Genomic DNA, 11064 nt, shown 5'->3' with positions numbered 1-11064 from the left:
AGGAGCGATCGTCTCAACCACAAGAGGTGCAGTGACCCTCCTATTGTAGATGAGGTCGCACTATATTATCAAGTTGTGGGGGGGGAGAAGAAGAACAGGGTTTATGGCATTGGATCTCAAGCATCAATTTTTTACCCTAGCTCATCACATGGATCATCTTCTACTGCATCCTATTGTGCTCAGTCAGAGGCAATGCAGGAAGAGATTCAACAATTGCATCAGACTATTGCAACGCTCAAGGATAGTTTGGTTGCAATGGAGGAGAGAGATCGACAACGCGAGTTGATGCTAGAGGAGAGATATAGACAACGTGAGCAGACATTGGAGGAGCGCATGCAACAAATGATGCAAAACATGATGTCACAAATGATGCAACTCCACATGCGACTCATCAAGATGATGGTAGAGAGGCTGATAGTGTTGATGAGTGATTATCTTGTTGATGACAAGTAGCTTGTTTTTTTGTTATTATGATATTTTATTTTTCCATACAATATATTATTGTCATAACCCTTCACACATATTTATATATAATATTGTCTGATATTTTATATTTGATAGCCTGATATTATAAATATTATGATATTGAGCATTTAAAATTAATATTATATTATATGCTTCAATACAGGAAATAATATATTAAATAAAAAAATAAAAATTTTCTACTAGTAATTTGAAACGGATTAAAAACGAATTTTTCCGTTTCTAATCCAACAACACAAGTATCGGTTTGAATTTAGAAACCGATTTAATTTCTGTTTCAAAAAATTGAAACCGAAATATCGTTTTAAATTAAACGGAATTTGAAACCGAATATATGCGGTTTCTAAATTTGAAACGGAATAGTGGTTTGAAAATAGATTCAGAATTTGAAACGGACGCCATTTTCCGTTTCAAATTCATTTAGAAACTTGCGGATTTAAAACTGAATATTTCGGTTTCAAATCGGTTTCTAAATGTATTTAGAAACCGATTTTAACTGATTTGAAACCGAATATTCGGTTTCAAATCTCCTTTTTTCTTGTAGTGAATGGAATTCATAACATATTAATAACTCAACTTGAAATATAAAAATTGTAATTACATGAGTAGATTCTTGAATGTATAAATGAGAAAAGAAAAATGTTTTAAGTACAATGGTATAAAAGGATAATTGATGTGAATTGTGATCATATAAATGATTAAATGAATGTATGAATTATAATTGAAATTTATCATGAAATAATGAAGTCATAAAACACAACATATTAATATTTAATGATATTATGTGCCCTTGTATTGCCTAGACATGTATGTCAGATTGGATAGTTTGGCATGCCAATAGGGTATTGTTGTTAGCAGTACTGCAAAAGGCTTTATGCCTATATTCATAGCTCTATGCCCGTATTCATGGCTCTTATGCCCGATTATGTGATATCATGACTTTTAGCCATCTTGTTGCATACGTGGTTGACGTTCTGCGTCCCATGGTATGACGGCCCGAGGCACCGCGGTGTCCAGAGCCAACGACCCGTTATCCAGTTTAGTCAGCCTGTCGTAGGTTACTTGGGCAGTGTAATTTATTAAAATAAATAAAGACTATTAGTAATTAAAAATATTAGAAATCAAATAAATGAGTTAATAAGACTTCAAAAGAATTAGTTACAATTATGAAATGATCCAAACCACATAAAAATTGTTAAGTAAAATGATAAACGAGTTGCAAAAATAGGTATAACTTAACTAAATATTTTAAATGTACCTTCTATTGCCATATAAATATAAACTGAGTATTTTTATTAATTCTGTATGTTGTACATTATCCCTGTGAATTTCGGAATTAAACGCTTTCAAAGCGAAACAAATGAGAATAAAAGATAATTAATATTAGACACATTGTATTAAATTAAATTGATTCTTAAATATTCAAATTATGCTTCGTTCTTTCTTTATTTGTATATTTTATTTTCTTGTTCTATTATTGCACCACTAAGCAGCAATGCTTAGCGCGATGGATTTGTTTCCTCTCGCAGATACTTTGACTAAGATTTTTGGAGTCCAGATCTGTAGAAGTGGCTGGAGTATTCAAGGTTGTCACCTCCTCAGCAATGCATGTAGATAGGGCCCATATAGATCATATTTTGTATTTAGTATAAAATGCTAGATATTGTATTATAATGTAGATTATGAGCAGGTAATTAATAGAAATGTAATGTAATTTAATAAATTAGCTTTTTCATATGTAATTAATTTATATATCATGTAAATTATGAAATTATGAAATTATGTAAATTAAAGAAATTTAAAAATTTTACTTATGTGATTTGAGCATGAATGATATTGTATGGATTCGAAGACAAATTTGAAATATATAGATAATGCATGGAAATGAATATGAAATTGAGATATATGAATGAGATGTGAATTATGAGATGGTTATGAAAATAATTGATGAGATTTTATTTGTAAAATATTATTGAAACTTTCAAACAGGTAAATAGTAAAATACGTCAACTGGTAATAAAATAGGGAAAACTCCGCTGGTTTCTCCGTCGAAAAATTTATTAATATTAAAATATATCGAGATCAAAATATGAAAGGAATAAAGTAAGATAAGATAAGGTGCTCCGGCACCGAATGTAGCACACTTTGCTCTGCTACACTGTAGTCGGGTGAGGGGTGTTACAACAAGAAAGTGGGAGAAGCAGAGAAAACGTCAGAAAACAGAGTAAGGGGGGAGTCACTCCCTTTTTCCGGATCAGATTTGGACTTTTTCTTTTCTTCACCATTTTCTACCTTTCTTGTATTGAGTTTCTTAGTTCTTAGCATATTTTCAAGTTCTATTTCCATATTTACTCATAATCTCTTGTAATAATTATGGATAATGAGTAGTTTTTCATAGATTCTAGAGTTGGGATGTAATATTTAAGATATTTTGTGGGTTTTGATTGGGTAATCCATGTTTGTGATTTTTATAAGGTTTTATCCATTTATTGTGTGTCTAATTACATGCTTAGTGTAGGATCCTATTAAGTATTATTCTTAATCCATGGTTGAAGCACCGAAAGGAGAAAACCCTATGATAGATAATCAAGAAATTGGACTTAATTAACTTAGACCTAGAAATAGACTAAGGATTAAGAGAATTTACAGATTAATTAAGAAACCTAATGGGTCTTGATTAATTTTAACTCTACGAAATTAGGATTAAGTTAATTAAAACACTCTTTGTCTCACTCGAAAGTGTATTCAAATGATTTAAGAATTAATCTGCTTAAAACCCATAATTTCCATAAGATTGAATAACCATTTTAAAAATCTCAAAATAGCTTGAATATGAATTCCCAAACTCCGGAATTGCCCTTTTTTTTATTGTTAATTGTTAATTGAATTTAATTGCTTGACATACTTCAATTTGCTCATTTTATTTGTTGCTGTTGCTTTAGTTGAATCTTCATATTGGTAATTAGATTGTTAATTCTGCATTTATAGATTTCATACCTCAAATTCTATCAATATATTACTTGAATTTTTAAATTAGCTTGAATTAGTCAATTTTTATATTAAAAATTCAATCATTAACAAAACTCTTCGAGGGAACGATATCTCTTCTATACTACTTGTACGACCTATGCACTTGTGGTAGTCTACATCAAAAATCGGGTTTGATTTTCTTAAGATAATAAATTTTATATATTTTTAAAAATTAATTTAAAGGCCATGTGGTAAATCTAAAAATATATTTGGACTCCATAATTTTTTTTTTAGTTTTCTGTAATTTTTTTAAAATTTTTGGGTCTCGTTTTGTATTACAGGACAGAGTAAAAATAAAATTTTGAGCATCTTAAATTGAACCGATCAAATCGAATCAAACCAAATCAAACTGGTTGAAACGAACTGGCCCATCTTTTTCTTCTCTTCCTTCTCCTCTGCATGCCCGTCACTCTCTCTTTCTCTCTCATTTTCTCTCTCCTCTCCCTTGCCCACTGCCGGCCACCACCTCCCCTCCTTTTCCCAGTCGTCGGCGCACCCTCTGGAACCTTCTCCATCACCGGCTGCCACCCCAGGATGCTAGAAAATGAGCAAAAGTTCCTTCACATGCCCACATGATGCTTCAAATTTTCAGCCAAAATCTGGCCGTTTCGACCGCCAATTGGATCAGGTCCAATCCCAATCACCTTCTACATTTCGAAAGCTTTACAAAGACACCAAGAACACAAATTTTCATAGAGTGGTTTATCCGATTTAAGTCAAAGAAGTTTTAGCCTATTTCGATTTTTGAGCTAAATTTCTCCCAAACCGAGAACCCCACAGAGATTCTGAGAGTACCGGTATGCTCCACTCAGCGAGAGCTTCGCGGTGATATAAATTTTAAAATTTTTCGACACCAAAAATCCGATGAGTCCCATGGACTTTGTAGTATTTTTCTGAACCTTAAATGAACTTATTTAATTTTATAAAAATTATATTCTAACTCCTAGTGTTGTGCGCTTCGCGTAGGTACCTTCATTTCACAGAAATTTCATTGGTGATAGGATCCACATTTTCGGGCTGAACAAATGAGCTGCCGGAGTCGCTTTTGAAACAGGTAGAAATTATAGTCTCGGCCACTATTTTCAGATGCTCCGGACGCATTCCAAGAGTCAGAATCGGCGTAGGTAAACCCAAACTCTAAGTTTCCTTATTTACTTAGTATCCGGTTTAGAATAAAATTCATAAAATATTCGTGAGTAGTTAGAAAGTTATAATTCATTTTGCAATAGCTTTACAGCATTGTTAAGGACAATAGGGCAAAATTTAAAATTTTTATAGCTAGCTTGAATGATTTTTCCAGAATGCCGATTTTAGGGGCTATAACTGAACTTTTTGATTTTGTGAGTTTGGCCTGGTTTGGAGGGCCCAAGAGGGGCCATATGATATTGATGAGATGTGGATATGGGACTTGTGATTTTAGAAGTGTGATTTGAGCCACTTTACATGTTGAGTAGGTCCTAAGTATAGGAAAAACTCTGCTGGATTTTCGATATAAATTAGGGTATTTTTTGACTCTCTAAGTTCTTATTTTGTATTAGAGTTGACAAATTCATTAATATAATTGTTTAGATAAGCAAGGACAACCATCTTTCTCTGCTCAGCCACCTCAGTAGTCCCCAGTACACTATAAGTAGATATGATTTTATTTATAGTTTTAATATTATTAGACATACAAGGCATACTTATGCATTCACTTATAATTGTATGTATATAGCTATTATAGGCACGTTTTGTGTTGCATTATTATTTGATGAAATTGATGTGAGTGTCGCCTTAGGGTAATTTGGAGCTGTGTGCATGTGTCGGTGTGCATGAGGTGTGGTACTAGATATGGGTAGGACGGGCAGATCGGCTTGAGCTAGTTTCGATTAGAGCCCAGCTCTTTTTGTGATAAGTTAGGGTGAGTACGGCTTTGAGTTGATCTCACTGACCCCCATATTTGGATTATTAAGATAAACTCTGTCTTGAGTTGATTTCGCTGGCAGAGGTTGGAATTAAGAGAGCTGTGAAGGGGATCAGCTCTCATATATATATATATTTGATTGATATGATACACGGGTGTGTGAGTGCTCTAAATTATTCTTTGTGAGAATATTGTCTGAATTTGATTGACTTTGATAGTGTATATTGCATTCATTCTTAGGGATACATTAACCTTAGATAGTTATAGAAATTGTATTTAAGATTAATATCTTACTCCATGAGTCTAACACTCACTCCTGTTCACCTTATTTTTTCAGGCTATAGGAGGGTTTCATTTTTAAAATAACTTGCTTCCTTTCTCGCAGGTTTATCAGCAGCCATTCCTTGTACTTCATTTTCTTGATTTAAAATTTAGAACTACGCATATGCTAGAAATATTATATTTGGCGTGGGATTGTAAAAGATTATTTATTTTGAAATTATAAACTTATATTTATGTATGTGTGATTGAATTGGATGAATATATATATTAGATGAGGAAACTGAGCTCCCATTTGATATAATTATTATGTTGAGGATTGTAAAGGTGAGCAGAACTCCCCAAATTTATATATTTTGTTATCACAGGTAAGGTGAACTAAAACTCCCTATTAGGTAGTCTAGTTTATGGCCGGATTCTGTCAGGTTAATTTCTTGAAAATGGGCTATAGATATGGGCTTTATGATTGGGCTAAAATCAATTAAGATTACTATGAGCTTTGGTGGCCTTATGCTGACCTAAATTTTAGTGTCGATCTGGCTCATAATTTAGGTCATGACAAGAAGCTCAACACGATACGTCTGGAAGAGTTCGAGAGCATGGCTTCCAAAAATAGGAGAAAAGCTTCTAAAGATAACACATCAATCAAGAAAAAATAAAGACAAATTAAAAAGATTTTTCTTATATATTTGTGTGAAATTTTAAGTCAATTGAAATTAAAAAAATAATAATTTTTAATTAATATTATATTTTAGGAAAGCCTTAATTAATCTAATGTTACTTTTCATCTTATTCTCAATCTCATATTCACAAGAATCACAACTTGTTCCCCCTCTCATCTCATTGTTTTATTTTTTTTTATTATTTATCAATTGATTTTGTCTTTTTCCTTCTATGTTTTTGTGAAAAATGCAATATGGTTGTTTTGAATATGTATGATATATTTCAAATAAATGAGATGTTATGATAAAAAAATTCATTGAATCACCAATGCACTCATAAATTTACAACTTTAAAAATTTACCAGTCATTTTAATAAGATGAATACTAAAGTGTTTCTTTGTGTAGCACGCTTAAATCTAAATGATTTGTTTTCATTTGTTATTTTACAAAATTATTTTTCCTTTATTTTTACTTTATTTTTGTTACATACAGAAAATTAACATGCATTATCTTTTTATCATAAAAAAGATTAAATTTTATTAATGAAATAAGACTAGGAAAAAATTAGTAGAAGAGAAACACTAAAACCAAACAAAGCAATCACTAAATAAAAAACGAGAGAATTATTTTTTCTTGTTAGCTTATTATTTTATGTAATAATTTTTTTATTTAAGCTAAGTAAAAAATTTTTTTTTTTATTCCACCAACTCAAATTCTTGGTTTTGCCCCTATTTTCAATAATATATGTTTTGCAAGAACCTAAGCATTCGACACTACCATCCGATTGAGCTCGTCAATCCCTTATCGAACATTAGTCAATAATAATTCGTTATTGTTGATTATTCACCTAAAACTACAAAAGGGGGTAATTTGAAGATTTTTATTTAATTGATTAAAAAAAATTAGTAATTCAATTGGGTTGCATGTAAAATTATGATTACTATTATATCTTTACCATGGCAACACCTTAGTGTGTGATTTGTACGTAGAAAATTGGTCCATCCATGACTTGGCTCATGAATAAGTTCATTAAAATTAAGCTTCTTAAACTCAATTGCCTTTAAGGTATTATTGTACAGCAGCCGACATAAGAGAATTTGAATTCTCTTCAAATAGTGAGATGGGCAGGAGATGGGATATAACTTCTCACTCTCACACGTTGAACTATAATTCGGCAGAAGAAAAAAGAGCATGACTTCAAAATTTTTTTTAGAGCTTAAATATAGACTAATGATACAATGATGATTATGATTTTATATGCATGTTCTAATTTATTTAGGGTCATATTAAAATTTTCTAACATGTATCATATTAAAAAAATCACCCTATATAATGTGTTAAACATTTTAAATTTAATTATGATTGAAAGATATTAAAATAATATAAGAACTCTCCACTAATGAAGCTTTACACCACAAAGGAAATAAGGAAAAAGGTGAGCAAATCCACAGCGATTAGGTTAATATAAACTATATTACCGTCCGTTAGAGTATTAAAGTCCAAGAATAGGAGTTATTAGCTATGCGAAGAATAAGAAAAGAGTGATTTTAATTGAAATAAAAAAAAAATAATATATTAAATTGAAATTAATTTTGCTTACAACATGAAAGATGCACCTTCTCCACATCCACTTAACCATTTATTTGTAAAAAATAGTAAGGCTATGCTATAGCTATAACCCTTCGACCTTAACATCCAGGTGGGTTTAGCTTCCCGGAAACTATGGGCTTAACGTTAGTGCATTCTGATTTTGCAGGACCTTCGTTGCCGCTGTAAGTGAGGTCAATATCACCAAGCTCCACCTTTTCGCATGGAAGGGTTCTGCTACAAGCAAGTTTAACAGCTAGAGCAGTTGCAGAGGTTCCCTTTATTCTCTTGAAGCTAATTTCGCTGAGCTTAACATTTGATGTAGCCTAACAATAAGAAAGTAAACCAACATAAAGAAATGCTATAGTGAGCATTTATCAAATGCATAATTTACAACAATCTAACAGTAAAAGAATCTTTTTTAAGAGATAGATAGATATTACCTTTTCATTGCATTGACCCCATGGGCAATAAGTTTGATCTATCAGTACAGGGTTACTAACATTTTTCATAGTGATATCCTCAAAATGAATATCACTTGCAGTACCAGCGTACATTCCTGGCCAAGATTTGATTCTCACACCATTTGAAGTACTTGTGATTTGGCAACTTTTAACAAAAATTCCAACTACGGGTTCTTCATTTTTGTATTTTCCTAAACTTCCGACGCTGATGCCATGACCAGGTCCACACGTAACTCCTGATATCGTCACTTGTTGGCTGCCATCCCCAATGGAGATGCAATCATCGCCTGTGCCAATATTCGTATCAATAATATTTACTCCATTACAGCGTCCCATGTGAATTCCATCTGTATTAGCACTATCTTCAGGTGCTGTAATTGTAACATGTTTGAAGGTAATGTTTTTGCAGCCCATGACATTAATATGGAAATTCTTGCTATCCAGCGATGTTATATCTTGAATCATGGCATTGGTAACAAAATCAAATCGGATATTCTGAAAAATTTTCAAGAAATACACAAAAATATTTTATTAGTACTAATAGTGAAAATTGGTAACATAATATTGAAAAGAAAAAAATCTTACCATTGGAAGGGCCTTGCAATTTGCGGTCTTTGCACAATTATTTTGCTTCCATGCAACTTCTCCTTGTCCATCAAAAGTTCCACCACCAGACACTTTTAATCCATCAACATCTCTAAATCTAACCCAACAGTCCCCACCGAGGTCACCAGGATTTGTTGGGGCCTTAAGGGTTCCTTCCAATTTAAATGTAATATCACCCTTACAAGGACCTACTAAATCTACCTGGCGCAAAGCATAATCACCCTTTTGAATGAAAACTATGGTAGAACCTGTTGCTGCACAAGCCTCTTTCCAAGCACTCAACAAGGCCTAAGAACAAGCAAAACTTAGCTTCAAAATTTTATTTCATAAAAATCCTAAGCAACAAATGTGCATACATACCTGGCTAATATCTGAACTCCCATCAGATTTGGCGCCATATTTTTTCACATTAAAGACTCCAGGTAAATCTGCTTTAATAGTAAAGGCAAATGATAGCAATAAAAAAATACTTAAGCTATTCATTATCAAATTCATCCTTTTTGCTGTAAGTTGCTTCTCTCTTTGGTTGAATTTGTTTTTGATATAATTGCCTTTCTCCATGAGTTATTTATAGGATGAACAATGAGCTAATTTTATCAAACACTTATAACAGTTTGCCATACTTTCGGGCAATTTTTTTTTTTTTTACTATTATTAACTTAAAACCCAATCAAATGAGACCAAATCATTCGTGGATCTAATTTTCAATTTTGTTGGTTTCATCAATTTGATTCAAACTTTAAATTTGCTCCCAAGATCATCTACCTATTAACTTTCAATGCAGCAAGTTAATATCAGGCTGGTTATCATGCTAATTACTCAGCATGTGACGGAGCCTAAACACTACTATATGCATTATTTTATGGGATTTTTTTTTTCCTAAATTCAGTCCACTGTGGACTGAAAATACAAAATGTACGGTAACATCCACCATTAAATACATAAATTCTACATAATTATATTTTAAGTTAATGATAAACTAATTTTAGGTAAAAATTTCCCTATTTTATCACTATTCTACACGGCTATAATCCACGTAGTTCTAAGACTAACATATGGAAGAACATATCCGAGAATGATAATTAACCTTTATGCTCAAATCTGTAATTCTGAAAAAGGAAACTTGGCGTGTTGCACAAATGACTACTGCATCCTAAGAAAATATACAAACAATTGCAAAATTTAATATAAAATTTGTAGCAAGAGAATGTTAATGTAACACCCCTAATTTTCAAATAATTATTTTATATATAAATATAAATAATTTAGTCTAATCCCTGGTATTGTGTGATTTGCGTAGGTATTTTCATTTCATGGCAATTTGGCCGTAGCCCGGATCTATAATTTCGGATCGAACAGATAAGCTACCAAAATTACTTCAGAACCGGGTCAAGATTATAGGTTCCCCTACCATTTTCAGACGTCCCAGATACGTTTCCAATATCCGAATTGGTGTAGGTAAGCCTGAACCCTAAGTTTCCTTAATTATTTAGTTTCAGGATTAGATTAAAAATCTATAAAATATTCGTGGTATGTTAGAAAAATATAATTCCTTTTGCGTTAGCTCTATAATACTGCTAAGGACAGCGGACAAAGTTTTAAAAATTTTAGAGCTCAAATGAGTAGTTTTTGCAAAAGGGGTAATTGTAGGGGCTAAGTTATAATTTTTCAAATTGTGGCTGTTGACTGTTTGGGTGGGCCTAGGAGGAGTCATGTGATTGAGTTGTGGATGTGTGAATTGTGGATATGGAAGTGCATTTTAAGCCATTTTGCAGGTTGAGTAAGTTCTAGGCATAGGGGAGATTCTGTCGGATTTTCGGCATGACTTAGGGTGTCTTTGGTCCCTTTTAAGCTTTTATTGAGTCAAATATATTAAATAATTACAATGAAATTGTCAGGTAAGTCGGGACAACCTTCCTCTTCCGCCCAGCCGCCACAGTGACCTCGGGTCAAGTCTGTGAGTAAAATATTAATTTTAATTTTAATTTCAATATTATTATATGTTCAAGCATGCTCATGCATCACTTATAAATATGTATCTATGTAGTT

The 11064-nt window shown here is 32.3% G+C and overlaps 1 protein-coding gene across 1 annotated transcript; it reads right to left on the bottom strand.

Annotated features, from left to right (window-relative positions):
* Nucleotides 1-7926: 7926 nt before the first annotated feature.
* LOC110640299 (exopolygalacturonase-like) lies at nt 7927-9541 on the bottom strand. The gene is made up of 4 exons (XM_021791554.2): nt 9376-9541; nt 8995-9303; nt 8389-8904; nt 7927-8271 (listed from the first exon to the last, which is right to left on the bottom strand). The coding sequence occupies exons 1-4, from the start codon at nt 9508-9510 to the stop codon at nt 8047-8049; spliced, it is 1185 nt and encodes a 394-aa protein (XP_021647246.1). The 5' UTR covers nt 9511-9541; the 3' UTR covers nt 7927-8046.
* Between the last annotated feature and the right edge of the window lie 1523 nt (nt 9542-11064).

The sequence above is a fragment of the Hevea brasiliensis genome, chromosome 9 (genome assembly GCF_030052815.1).
Source record: "Hevea brasiliensis isolate MT/VB/25A 57/8 chromosome 9, ASM3005281v1, whole genome shotgun sequence".
Classification (NCBI taxonomy): Eukaryota; Viridiplantae; Streptophyta; class Magnoliopsida; order Malpighiales; family Euphorbiaceae; genus Hevea; species Hevea brasiliensis.
Note: the sequence above shows the minus strand (reverse complement) of the source record. Positions and strands in the feature narration are given on the sequence as shown.